This window comes from Phoenix dactylifera, chromosome 7 (assembly GCF_051530095.1).
Source record: "Phoenix dactylifera cultivar Ajwa chromosome 7, Ajwa_hap1_PhDact_Kaust_v1.1, whole genome shotgun sequence".
Taxonomy (NCBI): Eukaryota; Viridiplantae; Streptophyta; class Magnoliopsida; order Arecales; family Arecaceae; genus Phoenix; species Phoenix dactylifera.
Window position 1 is genome coordinate 2,098,604 of NC_143196.1, and position 19,208 is coordinate 2,117,811.

Consider the following 19,208-nt stretch of genomic DNA (forward strand, 5'->3'; position numbering starts at 1 on the left):
CATAATTTTTTTTTGCCAAAATTGGTAAGTCATAAAATTTGAAAAAAAATAAATTTTATGAAAAATAATCCCCTTTCTTTTTTTCATAAAATATATTTTATAGAAATCATGTTTTATAATATCTGTTTTAGAAAAGCTTAGTGACAATTAAGCAGCTCTTTAATATGATCACCACGTAGCTATGCTTATCCTTTCTTAATCAAATTTGTCTCTACCTCTATTCATGATATTGTAAGATGGTATATATTCCCCATTTTATAGGTAGCTCTGAGGGTGTGTGACTGTATAAAAATACTTAAAAGAATTGGTCATCCAATATTCACATATAGCATATAGTAAATTAAAAAAAAACATATTAACAGCATTTTCATGCTCAAGAGCAAAGTTTCCCAAATATATGTTGCATAGTTTTGGCTATCTATCTTTGTTTATTATGATTTAAAACCTAGATAAAATAATTGTTTATCCAATAGGTCGAATATAGCATATAGTAAATTAAAATATATATATATTAACAGTATTTGCATAGTTTTGGTTATCTATCTTTGTCTAGTATGATTTAAAATTTCTAGGTTGTGGTCCATCTTGTCTTGCCCCTAGTACTTGTTAAAAAAATATTATTTTTTTCACCCATATCTTCACAATTTTTTCTTTTTTTGAAACCCATATTCATATATTTGGTTTATCCTGTTTTTTCATGTATATATATTTTTTTAATAAATCTCTCTCTTTCTGCCCATAAAGAGGTCAATGATTATCTAGCCTTAGAATATGTACAACCACAGGAGTCTGCTACCAAAATTGCACCTACCAGGTAGAGAATGTTGGAAGATGATTCCTGCACCCGAATGATTAGTAACATGCGAAGCTATCTAATCTGTTATGCTATTCGCCTCTTTATAAATATGTTTTGCTTCAAAAATAGTTAACGAAGAGATAAGTCTCTATAAACGATGGCATTGTCTTTCTAGTTTGTCCAATCCCAAATCCATGAGAATGGTAGTTTTGGAGTCTCCTTCCATTATTATATTTGATACTCCTAAACAGCTTACAACCCTACGAGAGGTACGCTAGTGTCAAAAAGCTGACATCCACCTGCAGCTGCAAAGGTGGAACCATAATTTCTTATCACAAAACCAGCATCCTTCACTGATCCGATCCATTCCTTTTCATGCTACCATCAAAGTTAATTTTAAGAAAGCCAGATGATGGGGCCAAAATTCATATGAGAATGTGCAGGAGTTGCTGGACAAGAGAGCTACATTTTCGTAGCTATTAAGGATCCTTTGGGCAAATTGGTGAGAACAAATTCGAAGGCCCAGACCGATTCACATCACGGTTATAGGCATGAGAAAAAGTGTTGCACACGTACCTTTCTATGTTGATTACAAGAAATGATTATGGACCGGATGAGAAAGCATGTATGTACTTTAAACCTTTAATATAAGTATGATCATGCCCTTCCATCAAATATTAATTTTTTTGCCTAAGTAAATCATCGTACCTTTCATTCCACAAATTAGGTGCAATCCAAGCCTTCAAATATTTCTAAATTTTAAGTGCTAATCCTTTTTTTTTTTTGGTAACACACAGTACTATGTATCATTCTAGTACGAGTACATTCGATAAAATTAAGAAGAAGAAGACAACAAAAGGGAGGGAAAGACCCATAAATATCGCATAATAGTTTCAGGCTGAATGTACTCTGCTGAATAGATGAGCGCCTTATCGACAATAACCCTCTACCTCTACCTTCTGCTCTCAAAGATTCTGGTATTTCTATTCAACCAAATATGATAAGTTATATAAGTGCATCTGACACTATTAGCCACATTGGCGGGTCTCTCCATAGAGCCCTTCCTGTAAGCTAGGTATGTCGTTACCGTGGTAGAGTCGAAGACAGCAAGAAATATCAGTCAGCTCCAATTAGCTGCCACACCAGAGTAGCCAAATAAAGCATGCTCCACTAATTTGTCTATCTCCAAGCATCCATCATAGGTAGAAAAGAGTTAGTAGAAAAGGGCCTCGCTCCCCTTATGCAAAGAATAACCCTAGTCGGCACACAGCACAAAGGAACAAGACAACTTTTCAACTAATGAATGTCTTTATCAAATTTTACTTCCGTTACCATTAATCAACGGGGGAGCAAAATAATCGTAGATAAAAAATCCGTTTAAGGGCGGTAATACTCTACCGGCTCCGTTGACTACCCTCCGATCCGATCCTTGGCTCGGACTTCCGCCATGGAGAGCACCGTGGAGGCGCTCAGCGCCGCCTACCAGGAGTTCGTCGCCGCGGCGGCCGGCGTCCTGGAGGCCAAGGAGCAGTCCGGCGGCCAGAAGACCGCTGCCACCGAGGCCGCCCTCGAGGTCTTCAAGCAGCGATGGGAGCTCTTCCGCGTCTCCTGCGACCAGGCCGAGGAGTTCGTCGAGTCCATGAAGCAGCGGATCGGCTCCGAATGCCTCGTCGACGAGGCCACCGGCGCCGCCCCCGCCCCCGCCCCCGCCCCCGCCCGACCCCCCGCCGCCTCCGGGATCCCGCCCATCAGCGCCGTCCGCCTCGAGCAGATGAGCAAGGCCGTCCGCTGGCTCGTTATCGAGCTCCAGCACGGCGCCGGGACCGCTCCCCATCCCCACACCTCCGCCCCCTTCGATGCCCGCTTTTCAGAAGATGGAGCTCAATAGGTGTGTGATCCTCTATGGATTGTTGTTGTATGACTTCAAGATTGTTCCTTTATACATGAAGACCTAAGAATGTTAAATTAATTAGCATCGGAGAGATTATTTTGTTGATAATCATATCATTTAAGGATCGTTAAATGACGTTTATCTTTACGATGCTTCTGAATTATCCAGAGATGTATTACAAGAGTGCGTTTTACTGAAAAATTGTGTAAAACAAGGATCCTATCTAGGTAAAGTTGTAGATCCCTGGACTGATAGCATGTGTTGGAGCTGTGCTTTAGTGGGTCATAGAAAGTTCTATTGTGAGTTCATATGAGCTATTGGAATTAAAATACGTAATCACAATCTTAGTAGCTTAACAAGAAAAAATCATGAAACATTGTAACTATTTTCTTGATTTATGTGAAACCATTTATTGGTTTTTACTGAATCTTTTGGAGTATTCCATCTTTTTGTTTTTTTGTTTTTTTAATGGAGGTATAATTGGTTTTCTGATTTTATCTCAGGCCTGATTCTCTTACAGATTATATTCCAAATAATTTCTTTTGCTTAACCTAGTTTAAGAACTTCATTTGCCAAACTAATCCCAAACTTGGCTTAATTGACTTTTGTTACATTGGCTAATCATGGTTAACTGCATCCAGAATTCCTAGTCAGCTGTCAGTTTGGCCAGCTTTAGCATCTAAACAACTGATCGAGTAGCAACTAACACTCAAATAAACCTATATACACCAAAAATACTTATTTAAACTTGAACGAAAAACATGGATGAGCATTCTTTTGGTTCCCCGTTCTCTCTGAACATTAAGTAGAACCTGATCACAATACTCTCCATCAATCTCAAGAGCATTTTGAAGTCTCACTTGACACACCTGCCGACATGGGCCCTTCAGCTATAGAATTTGATAGTCCGGCCTTCAACAACCAAACCCTCTTTAAGGTTTTCATCTTGGCCTATATCTTGGCTGAGATATTGGTTTGTGCTGGTATATTTCTTTCACCTGTATGACAGGCATGTATCTTGGCCCTTATTATAGAGGATGATTTAATATCCAAATATTGCCTAAGACTTCCTAATCGGCCTTTTTGGATCTTAAATTGATGTTTTAATTATTTATTATTCATATCACAATCTTAACATGGAAGTTAAGCCAGGTTTACTATATTAACTGAGATCTCAGTTCCCCTACCATCAGCTGAGTTTTTTGGAAAACTTGGTTAATTTCTATTATCTCGGCGCAGATAGACCAAGATATATGTCCATCTTGGAAAGGGGCTCCTTCTGTGGTGGCCAAGATCTCTGTGACTAAAAAACCCATTCCCTTTTGATTGAAAGAACTCTTGCTTGGGTTGGCTTCTCTTGTACCATACTTCTGAATAGTCTTTTGATTAATCTACATTATCTATCACACAGCTGAAGTGACATTGATATATAGTTCATTAACCTACTTAACAGAACTGAATGCTAAAATAGGCTGCTCTCTTGTTAACAACAGTCTCCTATTGTACTCATATACATTTGAATCATTAAAGATCTTTAAGAGTATTTTAGCTTGACAAAAGCTTAAGCCCATAATTATTGGCTCTAATTCTGATAAACACTAAACATAGTGCAACTTTTTTCGAAGCATCCTGATAACTTGATCACTTGTTTACCGTCAGGGGCACCAACAATAGCTTTAATGTCCCAGCCTACAATAGTTCTCCTGGGATGAAAGGATTTGTGATTAAGTTTTTTTTTTTTTTTTTATAAGATTAATGACTTCTCTATGGCTGGAGATTACAGATTTTCACTAGTTAAATGGAGAGGCCATTAGTGGCACCAACCTTCTGGGGAGTTACACAAGTTTTTTCACCATTCTGTTTTGGTATGTCTAACCTGATAGGAGTAATATGAACCTTGACTCCAATGAAAAAGGTATATTGGTATATGATATCTGCCCTCATAAGCCCTTTAATCTTTTCTTCTCTTAGTAATTTTTTGACTTTACCTCATTAATTTAATTATGTTCATTCCTGTCACTCTAGGTAGTTCAGTGTGGTATTCAACTAAGAACTTGGGATATGTATTTTCCAGTTGACTTCAATTTATCACAAATTTTCGTTTGTTGGGAAGACAATAAAAATTCTTGCAAGTCATTACCTCTGTGACCTATCTGGCAGTTAAAGCTCAGATTGAATCTCAAAGTTAAAGCTTGTTATGCACAGATTCAACCTCTTGTTGAATCATTTTCACTTAAATTAATATTCTCAACTTTGGGATTGCCTGATGTCTATATATCTGCGTAAACAATTAGAAATTTGGACGGCTCTAAGTTTTACAATTTTTTTTCAGTTTACTTCAATATCACTGTTTGACAGCTTGTTCCATCGCTTTAAGCTTTAAATTTGACATTTCCTTCCATATCTATTTCTAGCTTTCCCTCCTTCTCCTAGTCCTCATAATGATCAATCTAAATGTGAAAGGCTCAAATTCCAGTGCTGTTACGTTTCTCTTCCTATATCAAGGTTGTGATGAAGTAAATACTTAGGATTTTGAAATTTCTGTCACCATTCTCTAAGCAAAATCACTAATTTCCTACGACTGCATTTGCTTGTAGAACCACTTTTATATTTCTCTTCGCTAAGCTTTCTGTTTAGTAGATACAGCTGGAAGTGTTAGCAAATAGATGAATTGTGTTCCTGAAATTGTGTATTTATCTAATTACAATGTTAACAAACTATAAACAGCTTCTTACTGTTATCTTGGATTTTCTGTATATCCTATGAATCATAATACTTTCTTTGCAGATGCATAGTTGTAGACTCTTCTCATTCATTACATGGATTCAAGTTTCTTATAAGAAAATAATCTGGAAAAAAAAAATCTCGTATAGCAATCAGTGGCTTTGGAGGTTTCTGTTATTATCATCGTTCCTAACTCATTTGTCATCACCATGTTGACAGCTCCTTGTCACTGCTTGGAAGGGTTTAGCTTAAGCCATCTTAAAGACCTGAGTCATATTAGAAGCATTGTGTTTCATCCAGTTCCTTGATATCCATAATTTTAATGCAATCTATCAAATACAGCATCAGCTTTTGTGGGAGATGCAGACATGCTGAATTAGGCTTACTGCGAGATCACAATTAGAGTCAACTCTAATGCAGCCATTTTTTGTTTGCTTTTCTGGAAAATGTTTACTTGTTTGGCCTGACAAAACTGGCTCTAAGAAATTCTACTGGCATCCTGTTTGACAAAACTAGTTCGTAAAGGTCCTTATCTAGCTCAACTGGAAAGTCATCTTTTCAGTAACAAACCCTTCTGGAAAAGGTGTCCTCAGGTTGCCTTCTTAATTTTCTGCCATTCCTTTTGGTTTAGTGCCATCACTAATTTCTGATCCAACCTTTGTCAAATTGCTTATTTACTTTCTTTCTCCCCACCTTTCAATTTATGCTTGATATTGCACTTGTTCTCCATTTATTTCATATACTTTTGTTTGACAGCTACTTTTAGCTTTTCGATTGGACTCCCTTTCTTTAACATAAATTACCTAATATACATGTCCTCTAGCAAACAATATCGTGGTCCCTCTAGCTGCTATTCTTCTCCCCCACCCCCATGCTAATGTAATGTTGGTTGGATCCTGCTTAGCTCTATTTGGATTATATATTTGCCTTCTGCCCCTTTTCACTCTTTTTTAGACCTTCTGTGGTTGTACCTTAGATATCATAATTTACTTACAAAATAGGCATGCTGCTATTTTTCTTTTTCTAAATAGGTCAGAGGTTAAGCTGTAGAAAGAAGTTAAACACTCCTAGTCTCCCTTTATAGCATTTCCATGTCAATATGTCGAAAGATTTGCTGTTGGATGGGTTTATCTTCTTTTCCTTGGAAAGACTGGATTAATGGGATATAGGATTGCATTATAAGACCCAAGTCATCCAGTAAAAATTCTGCCAATCCAGCACCCTGCAATGAAAGGATCCTCTCGTTGGTCTTAGACCTGCTTCCATGTGAGCAAGACTAGATTCCACCTCCCTTTACCATAGATGTACATATCCTCAGCTGGCATCATTCCTAGGTGCTATCTATCAGCCTCTTGTTATGTCAATCCATTCTTTTTTTTTTTTTGGTCCCAGAAGTTGTCGTCGTCATATTCAACATCCCAGCATTTTCCCATTGGATATGGGTTGTCTATAGAGCATAGACCAGGATTGAAAAAATAATAACTACCATACGTTATATTATATCTAATAATAATGGGAATTTAAACAATAGCCTTAATTTGTCTGTTATTCCATCATAACAACAACTATCTTAGTGATCATTTAACAAATTTTGTTCCGTACCAGTTGGTCCAAGTATTTTATTTATTTATTTATTTTGGTAATATGTGAGGTTGAAAACCTCAACAGTGTTTAAAAATACAACCAATGAATTCAGCATTGGCAAGTAATGAAAGTCGAGGAGGAATCTCAGCATGGGAGTGAAAATCCTCCTGAAGCCCCCTGCCAGCAACCGAATCAGCTGATTGTTTTGCTTCTCGGAAGGCGTGCGTTGTGCGAAATAAGACAGTCGGGGATGGTACTCTTTATGTGCCATAAGTCCCTTAGGAGATGTTGGAAATAAGACTTTCTGTTCTCTATTCAGTGTCCATTATTTCCTGTCATAACAATCATAGCTACCATTATAAAAGCTTTTCAAATATTGTTAGTCCAAGAAGGAATAACTGAAAGGACCCATAATTTATTGAGCAGATTTTGGCATCTGAAAGTAATCTTCTTATTAGACATGAACTGTTCGCTCTTGAATTTTTTAGGTTATGCAATCTTTCTCGATGTCATAAAAGTGAATTTTCTGTTAGTGGTGATTCCAAGGAGAACTTTCACCTCCGGATTCTGAGAGAGCACCAGCAACCCATGTACATATGACACCATGCCACTGCAAATGGATTATTTGTTCACAAAGCATTTAAGCATGGATTAGGTGTGATGGTTACATCTTGCTTGTATGCAGAATCCTTATAGCTTATTTATGCATTGCATTTGCTTTTAAATTTGATCTAATCTGCTTCTTGATTCCAATGCAGTCCACATGCTAATAATTCCCAGCCATACCTAATAATATGCTCCCATGCTTGCTTCTTCTTCTTTTTTTTGAATTCTATTATTTGTTTTCTTTGGAGAATATCGGTTGGAAGATTCTTTCCAATTCCCTGCGGCTGTCACTCCAAGATTTTGTGTAGCAATTCAAAGTGCCAAAATTAATGAAGTCATCTGTGGGTTCTGCCAATTACTGCAGCTTCTCTGCAGAAATCCATGCAAGAGATGGCCCTATCCAGCTGAGAATGGAATGGAGGAATTCATCTGTGGGCCTGCTGTGTTGGCCTATTCCCTCCCTCAGAAAATGGCGGGTTTCGAATGTCTCAATGTCTGAAGCTTTTAAGAGTTTTCCTTTTAATGTGGTGGTTGGTCCTCAAAGACACCATGGCTGAACTCCTGCGGGATAAGGATATTGGCTTTCGGAGCAGCAGAGTAGCATTTTAGTATTGGGTAGCACATGTAATTCTTTTTAGCACACTATTCTAGTTAACTCTGATTCTAGTGCCAATTGCCGTCATCTTCAATGCTGATCTTCTTCTTTTCACATGAATTAATTTTCCTAGTGTATAATACAAGAGAGTATAGACATGGCCCAGGGCAAATTATACCATATGCCAGGTGCACCATGTCAGCGGTGCACTACAGAAACAATCCGAGATGAGGTGACGAGGCGATAATCCAAGATAAGGCACATGATGAATGGAGCCCGCATATACGAGACATATAGTTGGTGTGGTGCACCGCTTTTAAAGCACCCACCTAATGGAAGTGCTTGATTGGTTTTTGCTTGGTTGAGAGAAGGGCTTTTGGATGGCGAATGATAGTGTGAGAGGGAGAGGGTAGCTGAATGTGGGAAATCGATCCTCAAGCAAGGGTTCTATCAATGGCAATGGGGATTTTGTTCTCACACGGATCATAGAAAAACCAAAAAGAAGACGAATCTCAATGGAAGCTGATCTTTTCACTGAACTTCCGTCTACCAAATCTGAAAAAGTTCACAACGAAGGACCATGGGACGACGAATCAGCTAACCCAAGTGATGGGTTAGAGCCTCCTGGCCCACTTTAGCATGTATTGTTCAAGATTGGGATTGCACAAAGATTGCAATATAATGCACCATAGGATCAATTTGATACGCGACAATTCGAAATGAGCTGCAAAAGTGGTTCGCTTGCTGCACCGCCCGGGTGGCGCACCTGGAGTAGGGTATAATTTTTCCATTGGGGGTTGTACCCTTTCACACCAGCTATTTGACTTCAGCAGGATTGGCTCACGCGGTTTCAAATTTTCTCCTATCCATCTTACTTATCTCTCGCATGAAAGTAAAATGCGTCCCATGCCTAACGCTGTTGAATACATCAAGTATAAATATTGTTCTCCAAGCATAACCGGCTCCAGAACTTTGTATTTTAACCGCGTAAATTACCTGTGCCAGAAGAAAAAAAAAAAAGCACGTAAATTTGTATAATTTATAATAACCAAATAAAAGAGTATCCACGTTCAACTTTACCATCTCTGTAAGCCGAAGCGGACTTCCAAGTCCCTTCATCTCTCTGTAATACTCAACGAGCGAAACGCAGAAGCTCCCAGATCTTACTCTCCGCTCTTCTACTCAACGATGGCGGCCGCTCCCGTTCTCTTCCCACCGAAATAGAAAGCGAAAGAGAGAGCAAGCAGGCTGTTTTTTTCTCCGGTCTCTGATGAGATGAAGGAGGGCGATCAGCTAACGACGGCGGCGAAGCCCTCGTCCGCCGCCGAGGCCGCCCTCTTCGGCAAGGGCCGATACAAGTTCTGGGCCCTCGCCGCCATCATCCTCCTTGCCTTCTGGTCAATGCTCACCGGCACCGTCACCCTCAAATGGTCCGCCGGCAACCTCAACCGCCTCTCCGACGATCTCCTCGGCGCCCCCTTCCGCGACGCCGATCTCGATGTCCTGGTCCGATTGCAAATTCCCAATCTTCTCCTCGCCCGCGATCTCGATCTCTTCTTCACGATCTCTTCTCTTCCCTGATCGCTCAAGCATTCCTCTTGTTTGAAATCGTTATTGCAGGAGATGGAGGAGAGGGAGAAGGTTGTGAGGCACATGTGGGACATCTACGCGCACAGCCTCCGGATCCGGCTGCCGCGGTTCTCTCAGGAGGCCTTTGAGGCGGCCTACGAAGAGCTCGCCAGCGACGATCTGGCCGTCCGGGACGCCGCCGTCTCCGAGATCGCCCGGATGTCCATGCGGATGGTCGATCTCGAGCCCCCGCCTCGCCATCCCAAGGTTTAAATCCAACCCGGCTCGCTAGGGTTTCTTTTTAATTTCGTGAAATTGTTCGTTGGTGGCATTTGTGATTCTTAAAAGTTTCAACATCTTGTTCGAATATATTCGGCAACCTAGGAATTTCCCTCAGTGTCTTTTGTTGATTCAGTTAGAAGATTCGCGGAAATTTTGTGGCGGGATCAATGATGAATTTAGAATGCTGTTGAGGTTCAATGCATGAACTTGACACCAGAGAGATGAGATGAGAGCTGAAAGTTCGAGCTTATACGACTTCTAATTTTTCTATGTGTTATTATAGCTTCTTGGATTATGTGAGTTAGGAGTTAGCTTCATTCTTAAGCTTTCAGTTTCTTGTTATTCGAGCTTTTTGAGGTCCTATGAATTACTCGGAAATTCACCTCAGCGTTTTCATCTCATCCTCTGTTAATTAACTTATTTCGAGGGATGTGGTATTGGCTGAATTTTGCGGAAAACTTTATTTATTGAAATTTTCAAAGAACTGAGATTGTTCTTGAAGTGCAATCCATGAAATCGACACAAGAATGATGAGATTGGATATGAAATATCTACTCTATAGTTCATTTTTTGTCATATATGTACAAATTACTTGTTGGATTGTGTGAATTAGGAATGAGCTCAATTATAAGATGAACTTTTGGTTCACTTATAGATGATGTTGCTTTTCTTCGAGGTTTGGAAGGCTAATGCATTTAACATCCTTTAGATCTGATTTTTCTGTATGGTTCAGTTTGTTTGATGGTCTTTGCATTGGTCAAAGGTTCAGGAATGTCCTGCAATGGTTCCAGTGATGAACAGGGGACAATATAGCAAAAAGCTAAAAGAAGCTGACAGCAGACAGATGACATCAAAGCTTGTTTGTGTTTGCGTTTTAATAGTCAGAATGTAATATTTCTTTTTAACGTGTTTAGTTTGTTATTGACATCTACTTACTTGGGTTGTTTTAGCTTCTAGCTCGCTTAATCATTTGTATGCTTTAGATTCAATTTACAAATGTTTTTTTTTTTTTTTGCCTTAAACCTTCATGTGATTATATTTCTCAGAATCCAAAATCAATGTGCCATTTAATTCGTTTTTACTTTTGTCAGGAAATTGTACTCCGTGTTAGTTAATTTTTCGAAACAAAACCTCTAAAAGACCAAAAAACGAAAGATTGTAACTTTGATGGTTCTTATGCTTCATCTGTTTAGTTGATGTTGGCCTCCAATTGACTTGCTGTAATTGACCTTTGTTTTATAATATATATATATATACACGTTAAATCCAATTATTGTGATTTGGAACCATTCCAGTTGTCCTTGTTGGGGTGCTAGTTTCTCAAATTCTTCCTGGATGATCATCTGCATTAATTAAAAGGAATATAACGGGTATGTTGAATATCTTTCTGCAGAATGCTGAGCTGCATGATTTTCAAAGGGACGGCAGAAGTGGGCTTAAGGCGAAGCCGTCAGCCTTCTCATCAATGGGAGCCCAATAAGTTGCAGCAAATATTCTTCGGCCCAACATTTCTGTTGTTGAGCAATGTTCTATAAACAGCTGACTTACCGAAGTTTGCCAAGGTTGTTTCCTTATTAAGCAGGATCATGCAAAAAATTTGTTTTCCTGCTTTCTAAATTCTAGCTCTGGGTGCATGCTCAAGGCAAGCTTTTGCAAGATGCCACATAGTTATAAATTACACTAATGAGTCGTTATTGTACTCTTAACTCGTTTTAACTAGTATTGGAAGCTAGGTAGAGTTTGCCAAGTGAGTGCTCTTAAGACTACTTCACCTGGCTTTGTGAATTTATATAGGCATTACTGTAGTTGTAACTGTGGAGCCTTCACCTGGCTTTCTGAATTTTATATCCTTTATTAATGTAACTAATGGACGAACATATCTGCAAACTTGCTTTGCTGTTGTTGCATGGATATCAGTTTCAGTATTTTGATGGGCACAGATAAAAGTGTTTAGGTAGAATGAATTGAAAAAAGATAAAAACATATTGGATCGAATAAGAAGTCCATGCCATTCAAGATTTTGAATATACTATATTCCAGTAAATGTCGCAGGAGATCAAAAGAAAGTCCAAGCAACAAGCAGCTTAATTAAAACATTCCTTAATCAAAGTGGCATGTGGTGCCTTTGAGATTTCTTGTTATGCTGTCTTAGAACAAAGTGGTTAGGTATGACTTGGGATTTAGTTTGACAACCAGCAATGTTGAGATTTACGTGTAATCAAAACCTATTTGGAATATCTGGGTTTGATGAAAAATTTCAAGGGTGTTTTAAACCTGATAGGCATATATGACATACTAGTCATGGATACGCGGTCTTGCTATATCATTGGGAATGACTGATGCACTTTGCTTTTAATCTCATGCAACTAAAACAAATTGGCACACGACTTCATGTATTAATCAAAGTAAATTGCACTATGGTTGATGGATGACTTAAAACTTATTTTATATTTTGCACGAGCTTTAAATGGTGCTTTGATAGTTTCTTTCAGTGTCTGATTTCTCCTGATTATCTTTTTCCCCCAACTCCAGATTCTGTGTTAAGTTTTAGCCTTATTTTGAACCTATTCTTTTTTATGAGCATGTCCTGTTCCCTGCCAATTTCATTTTGCTTCCTCCACATGCACATTTATACTCAGCACCTCCATTCTCTTAATTTTGCAACTAGTGCATTAGGAAGCCTGTTTTCTTTACAAATTACTTCAGTCGTTAGTCATTACACTTGATTTTAAAATCTTTGACTTCTCTGATGTCATTCGATTCTCCAGTTTGCTTTCCTGGTACAAGAAGTGAGAGCATCAGTATAACCCCTATAGATCAGCTTTTGCATTTCAACTCAGTTACAACTATACGAAGGGAATGCATTTTTGTAGCAAAAAAAAAGAGGGGAGGGGGGAAGAAGAAAGACAGAGAGCAAACTGAAAGATTATTTTATTCTTAGTGTTGGGTATCATTGTCTGGCTGCTCCATATCAGATCCTTTATTACAGATTATGTATGAGATTATGAGAATAGGATTAGCGTGTTATCTTCACATGTTTTCTTTGGCTCATGCTACTCTATGAATCTCGTGCTGATTTTTACTTCTTTTTCACTTGATGTTTTGAAGACATAGTTATGATGAATTCTAATAGTTTGGTCCATGATTATGCTCCCAACTTGTAACAGATTATGAGAATTGGATTAGTATATTATCTTCATATGTTTTCGTTGACGCTTGTCAATCTATGAATCTCATGCGCCACTTTTCATCCTTGGAAGTCTATATAATATAAAGAATTATCAAGCTTTTTGGCAATACGTTGTTAATAATGCTTGAAGGTACATTGGTACAGAAAGAATGAGTTATTTCAATGAAAACCGAAGTCTAATTTTGTGAAATGATCCTTGAAGTCCTAGTTTGCAAATCGAACTTTTTGGTGTTCGTTGCCAGACCTTTAGTACCTTTTCAATTAAATTATATAGATATAGGCTAACGGGCCCCACCAGATTTCTCGCTCTGCAACGGACCATGGTCGTCCGTCAATCCTTGATTGCGCGAATCGTAAAGCCGCGGGCGAAGCATCCAAAGTCCTAGGCTGCGTCGACTTCGAACGGCTGCCGGTATACTCGTTCGTCCAGGTATTGGATTCCCAGGAGGATTCGAACTCCTATTGCCAGGAAAGCGTCACTATCTGTTATATATAGAAGGTCCCCCTGCCACTTGCTTCTGCCAAGTCTTCATCTTCTCTCTTCATCGACATGGAATCCAGGAGCAAGAAAGCCCGGAGGAGCGAGAGCGTAGCAGCGAGGTCTTCATCTTCTCTCTTCATGGACATGGAATCCAGGAGCAAGAAAGCCCGGAGGAGCGAGAGCGTGGCAGCGAGGTCTTCATCTTCTCTCTTCATCGACATGGAATCCAGGAGCAAGAAAGCCCGGAGGAGCGAGAGCGTAGCAGCGAGGTCTTCATCTTCTCTCTTCATCGACATGGAATCCAGGAGCAAGAAAGCCCGGAGGAGCGAGAGCGTAGCAGCGAGGTCTCACGTTCCACCTGACATTCTTCTCTCCAACATCCTCCCCCGTCTCTCCTTCAAGTCTCTGACCAGGTTCGAGTCTGTGTGCAAGAGTTGGCGTGCCCTGATCACCGAGGATTCCCTCTTCGCCGCCGATCAGTCCCTGCACCCTTCCCCCGCCTCCTCTGGCTTTGTCTACCTCGGCTCCTCCGGTCTCGAGTTCCTTTCAGCGCCGGGCACCCCAGTTGGCGTTCCCCGCCCCTCCCTCGAAATCCCTTTTCATGCCTATAGCCTCAAGCTCGTGGCCTCTACCAACGGTCTCCTCTGCTGCCTCATCCGCGCTCCGGCCTCCAACTTTTTTAATGATGGGGGTCCCTGCTTCAACTTGCTCTACGTTCTCAATCCCGCAACCAGGGAGTCCCATCTCGTTCCTGCGGCCCAAAGTCACAGCAGCTTCTTCATCGGGCTAGCCTTCGACCCCTCCAACTCCCCGAGCCGTTACGCTCTGGTCTGCCTCCGTCGTTGCCATGGCGTTATCGAGGGGTGTCTCAAGACCCAGCATTGGTTTCATGTCTTCTCCTCTGAGACCCGCGAGTGGGTCGTCTCGAGCCAGACGGTCCTCGTCGATGATTTCGTGTCGGGCGAGCCCACAGCGGTGTTTGCTGGAGGGGTCTTGTACTGGGATTGCATTAGCTATCTGATATGGTTCGACCCCTCCAAGGACCTTGCAGGACGGACGCCACTGCCGGAGGACCCATCGAGTGCGGGCGTGCATTGGATCGGCGTATGGGAGGGTCGAGTGACGTGCACTCAAGCCTGGGACGGGGAGGTAGAGGTGTTCGTGATGACGAACGGGAACGGCAGCAGCGGGAACTGGGTGAGGAGGCACCGGGCAAGCTTCGAAGCAATGGTCGGAGGGAATCCGGAAGTGTTCGCTAAATTCTGCCACCCCATGAGGCTGAGGAGCGGGAGACTATGGGACCGGCTGATTTCACGGTGGTTTCTGCGGCCGCTGGCGCTCGACGGAGGAGACAAGCTCTATATAGCGCTGAAGCCCATTGCGTGGATGCCGAACGAGAAGGAAAGAGTGCTGTGTTACGACCTGAGAACGGGGGAGATGACATCGATCAGCGACGGGATCAGGCTTATACCATTTGAAGACCGAGTATTCTCCTACCACAACAGCATGGTTAGACTGCCCGAACTATGCTCGGAAGCGGTAAATACAACCACATCATGAATGTTGGGTTGTGCATGATTTGCTCTCGGGTGCAGCTCCGAGTTCAATCTCGTATACATCTTGAGAATTTAGCACGGTTGTAGTAGTTGGTGCAGAGCGTTTCAAGTGGGGATTTGGCTTTTTGGGGACTGGCTGCTTCATATTATCCTCTTCTGTAGGACATGAAATTATGTATCCACTTTGTGAGCATTATATAATATCTCCAAGTAATTTGTTTCTCACATATCATTCCCTGTGAATCTCATGCACCATCCTTCTCTTCTTTTCACCCCAATGTTTTATATTGAATTTTATTTGGTCGTTAGGTTTTATTCTCATCTTCCATAAAAACACACCCCAAAACAATGACAGTTACGTTCAAATAATCTTTTCCCAGAAGTGATGCTAGATTGCGAAGGATGTGCCGTTAATATCGAAAGAGAGAGAGAGGAGAGAGAGAGAGAGAGAGAGAGAGAGAGAGAGAGAGACCTTGTCCGCTCTGAAACGGACCATCGTCCTCCGTTTACCTTTGGTAGCGCGAATCCTAAAGACGTGGGGGGAAGTATATCCAAAGTGATCAGAATTAGTGTCGATCAGGGCGTCGGATTCTCCGGCCCTTTCCTAGAGAAATTCGAACTCCCATTACCAGGAAACCCAAACAATCTACCATATAGAGGGGTCCCGGCCGCTACGACTATAGCTACTTAATTCGTTCGTCTTCAGGCTTTCGACCTTCTCTCTTCATGGACATGGAGGAATCCAGGAAGAACAGGTCCCCGAAGAACAACAGCGGCAGCGGCGAAGTAGCGAAAGGCTCTCGCGTTCTATATGATGATCTCTTTCGGTTCAACATCCTCCCAAGGCTGTCCTTCAAGTCCCTCTCCAGGTGCAAGAACGTCTGCAAGGCATGGCACGGCTACATCTCCAACAGCCCGCTCTTCGCCCTCGAGCAGTCCCGCCGCCCTTCCCCCACCTCCTCCGGCTTCGTCTTCCTCAGCTGGCGCGGCCTCGAGTTCCTGTCCCCCCCCGGCACCCCGATCGGCGTCCCCGACCCCTCCCTCTCCATCCTCAGCTCCCATCGCATCAGCCTCGTCGGCTCGACGAACGGCCTCCTCTGCGTCTACGTCCACGCCCTCTACTTCAACTTCCTCTGCGTCCTCAACCCGGCTACCGAGGAGTACGAGCCCATCCCTCAAAGCAAGCGCCGTCGCTATGGTGTCGGGCTGGCCTTCGACCCCTCAACCTCGCCGGCTCATTATTCCTTGGTCTACCCCAAACGGGATAACGTCGAGGGCGCTGTCGATGAAGTCGAGTACCAGTTCGTGGTCTTCTCTTCTTGTACGGGCGAGTGGGTGCAGTCCAGCCAGAAGGTCGCCGTCGGTGGCTTCCGGTGGCGTCATGGGACTCCAGTGTTCGCTGGAGGAGTCTTGTACTGGGACTGCGTCGAGTATTTGATATGGTTCGACCCATGCAAGGACCTCGCAGGCTGGAGGCTGCTGCCAGCAGCGGTATCAGGACGAGCTCGGCATGCTCTCGGGGCGTCGACGGAGGGTCGGCTGACCTGCGCGGTTGTGGTGGGGGATGCGGTGGAGGTCTACGTGATCGAGGATGGCAGCCGTAGCAGCGAGGCGTGGTCGAGAAGATATCGAGTGAGCTTGGCGCAGATGGTTGAAAAGAATCGGCATGTCCTCGCCGAGTTCTGCAACACAATGCGACTGAGGGGCAGGAGCCTGTCGGAGCGGCTGTTCTCGCGGTGGTTCATGCAGCCATTGGCATTCGAGGGAGGGGACGAGCTTTACCTCTGGGTGAGGGCTGGGAATAGCATAGAGAAGAAAGTGAGGGTGCTGCGCCACGACTTGAGAACAGGAGAGGTGACACTGATCAGCAGCAATGTGAGCTTCGCGCTGGAGGAAGACCAGATCTTCACCTACCACAATAGCATGGCTAGATTACCAAATTGGTTCAACTAGCGAGATTTCCCCGATGTGTATTCCCGCTGTAACTCGTTAATAAAATTCCATTATGGGACCACTGCACTTTTTGTTAATTTTCCGAATATAATACCAGCCTCAATAATAAAAACTGATTTAGTAACGAGTTCAGTGTGCCCTTGGGTATTACTTTCATCTTCTACGGATGGCTACGTTTTTGCTTTTTGCTGGATATATTTTCTGCACTATTTAACATTTGGTTAATTCTACTATGTGCTAGATCACAGAAACCATGAGTGAAACAGCTCTTGGTAATATTCACGTACAGTTGACAGGAATTTAATAGATTAATTTTCTTACTTGGCAACTGCTTCACTCTACTTTAGGAATTAGGACTCGATAATATATCCTTTCAAGACTACTCAGAATATCAATTTGAGCCCTCAACTCAGATAATCTTAATTATGGAACAATTTGCATTATCACACTACAAGCCCTCATTCACCTAAACCTTCCCAACTTTACAATGGTAAATTATTATCAATGTTTTTTTTTAAAAAAATATTATCAGTGAAAAATGGGTAAAAAGAGAAAAAAGGATCCAGGGATATTCCTCATTCAAAATAATAGCCATATATTTGCATCAAAGAGAAAACAGGTAATTCTAACACTGTCCTGACCATGTTTGCATAAAAGAGAACACAAGTAATTCTAACACTGTCCTGAGGACCATCCCCCACCCCACCCCACCCCACAAGAAAAACAATAAGAAGAAACTGTTAGATGTTACATCAGTACTTTGCTGACGCTTAATAGTAGATATCAGCTGTAATCAACATTAAAATTTTGAACAGATTGTAACAAAACGATAATGTAGGTACAAAACAAAGCAACGATAGCTCCTTGTTATATGAGTTGCTTTTATTGACTGACTGAAAAGAATGAACATTTTCCCTAAGGACCTGGTAGCTCAGTAGATTCATCATAGCACCAAGAGATGCAGGAATCCCACAAGAAACACTTGTAAGTTTGAATGAAAAATAATCCGCATAAGAAGATATTATGAGACAGAATATAAGATCGAAAAAGGTAACAAATTATCCAGACTGGTATGCTTTGAAGAGCACCATGCAACTAACCTACAAATTTGGGAAAAGAATAATCAAATGCCTTTGTAGGAGTTGATGGAAGAATATCAAAGTAGAAAAATTTTAGAACATATCCAGGAAGAGCAGCAGCAGGCAGCAAGTCATAGCACTGTTTGGATAACCTGATGCAATCCAACCAGTGTAGCACCTCTGCATTTGGATCCCTCTCCACCACCACATCCCTCACTGTAATCTGTAGCATCCCCCTATAGATGGTGATTCTCCCCGACTCTAACTAGCTCCCCCAGCTGAACTATCTCAGATTGCTTCAGTGTCATCTCGGCCATAAGTTCGAGATTAGATGAACCACCATGGGAAGTGGGGTAGTGGTAATTGAGCCAGAGGATGCAAGGGATGCACCCACTCCCATCGTCCACCAGGAACCTTAGAAATTTATTCTTGTGCTCACGGCTCACCACCATGCCTACAGTTTCAGCACAAGATATAGGCCTGCCCTTCCGGGTGAAGTAGGGAGGGTTTGAGGGCCAGACAGTTAAGGAGAGGAGATCAGAAGCCATAAGCTTCACATGAACAATTTGGATTGGATCCATGGTAGTAGCCTTGATTTGTTCAGGATCTGAGACAAAAATCAAGTTCTTATTACAATAATGAGATATATTCGCAACCATATACATAGATATATGTAGGGATGTTAAGAAAGAAGAATTCAGAACAATAAAGAAGAAAAAAGAGAATGAGATAGAGAGGGTTGGACTGCCCACTGTTGGAACTACATGGACAACCAAAGTAAATAAATATCTCTTTTAATTAAATGCAAAAAAAGAGAAATAAGAGAGAGTTCAAATTTAGAGCAAGAAATCAAAACTATCAAATCACCTAGAAGAAAATATTTATTTATAACCAAAGTACAA

General features: G+C 41.7%; 4 protein-coding genes and 1 pseudogene across 8 annotated transcripts; 4 read left to right on the top strand and 1 right to left on the bottom strand.

The window, feature by feature from the left end:
• Positions 1-76: 76 nt before the first annotated feature.
• On the top strand, positions 77-8,316 carry LOC103707585 (mediator of RNA polymerase II transcription subunit 32 pseudogene; annotated as a pseudogene). Of its 2 annotated transcripts, none has more exons than XR_015967148.2 (2): positions 77-2,684; positions 7,966-8,316. The product of XR_015967148.2 is annotated as a mediator of RNA polymerase II transcription subunit 32 pseudogene, transcript variant X1 (transcript). The 2 variants fall into 2 exon arrangements; XR_015967149.2 differs by lacking the exon at positions 7,966-8,316 and adding an exon at positions 7,850-7,869.
• Positions 8,317-9,000: 684 nt separating this feature from the next.
• On the top strand, positions 9,001-11,934 carry LOC103707584 (uncharacterized). Of its 2 annotated transcripts, none has more exons than XM_088700932.2 (3): positions 9,001-9,702; positions 9,817-10,032; positions 10,811-11,128. In XM_088700932.2, the coding sequence occupies exons 1-3, from the start codon at positions 9,472-9,474 to the stop codon at positions 10,937-10,939; spliced, it is 576 nt and encodes a 191-aa protein (XP_088557058.2). In that variant the 5' UTR covers positions 9,001-9,471; the 3' UTR covers positions 10,940-11,128. The 2 variants fall into 2 exon arrangements, with proteins under 2 accessions (XP_088557058.2, XP_008790342.4); XM_008792120.6 differs by lacking the exon at positions 10,811-11,128 and adding an exon at positions 11,441-11,934 and having other exon boundaries at positions 9,250-9,702.
• A 147-nt stretch (positions 11,935-12,081) lies between these two features.
• On the top strand, positions 12,082-15,499 carry LOC103707583 (F-box protein At5g07610-like). 2 transcript variants are annotated; one of them, XM_039127611.3, is made up of 2 exons: positions 12,082-13,712; positions 13,799-15,499. In XM_039127611.3, the coding sequence occupies exon 2, from the start codon at positions 13,857-13,859 to the stop codon at positions 15,276-15,278; it is 1,422 nt and encodes a 473-aa protein (XP_038983539.3). In that variant the 5' UTR covers positions 12,082-13,712; positions 13,799-13,856; the 3' UTR covers positions 15,279-15,499. The 2 variants fall into 2 exon arrangements, with proteins under 2 accessions (XP_038983539.3, XP_038983538.3); XM_039127610.3 differs by having other exon boundaries at positions 12,082-15,499.
• Positions 15,500-15,995: 496 nt separating this feature from the next.
• LOC149753095 (uncharacterized) lies at positions 15,996-17,393 on the top strand. Its single transcript, XM_089924153.1, has one exon. The coding sequence runs from the start codon at positions 16,001-16,003 to the stop codon at positions 17,225-17,227; it is 1,227 nt and encodes a 408-aa protein (XP_089780279.1). The 5' UTR covers positions 15,996-16,000; the 3' UTR covers positions 17,228-17,393.
• A 550-nt stretch (positions 17,394-17,943) lies between these two features.
• LOC103707643 (CST complex subunit STN1) lies at positions 17,944-18,907 on the bottom strand. The gene is given in 2 exon segments (XM_026804836.4): positions 17,944-18,563; positions 18,565-18,907. Coding segments are annotated over 2 exon segments (564 nt in total). The 5' UTR covers positions 18,888-18,907; the 3' UTR covers positions 17,944-18,322.
• Between the last annotated feature and the right edge of the window lie 301 nt (positions 18,908-19,208).

What these genes read in the sequence shown, in the direction of transcription:
- LOC103707583 (XM_039127610.3), top strand. Translation starts at nt 13,788, where the DNA reads ATGGAATCCAGGAGCAAGAAAGCCCGGAGGAGCGAGAGCGTAGCAGCG.
- LOC149753095 (XM_089924153.1), top strand. Translation starts at nt 16,001, where the DNA reads ATGGACATGGAGGAATCCAGGAAGAACAGGTCCCCGAAGAACAACAGC.
- LOC103707584 (XM_088700932.2), top strand. Translation starts at nt 9,472, where the DNA reads ATGAAGGAGGGCGATCAGCTAACGACGGCGGCGAAGCCCTCGTCCGCC. An exon ending in ACGCCGATCTCGATGTCCTG is followed by an intron (nt 9,703 to 9,816) that starts GTCCGATTGCAA and finishes TCGTTATTGCAG; the next exon opens with GAGATGGAGGAGAGGGAGAA. An exon ending in CCCCGCCTCGCCATCCCAAG is followed by an intron (nt 10,033 to 10,810) that starts GTTTAAATCCAA and finishes CATTGGTCAAAG; the next exon opens with GTTCAGGAATGTCCTGCAAT.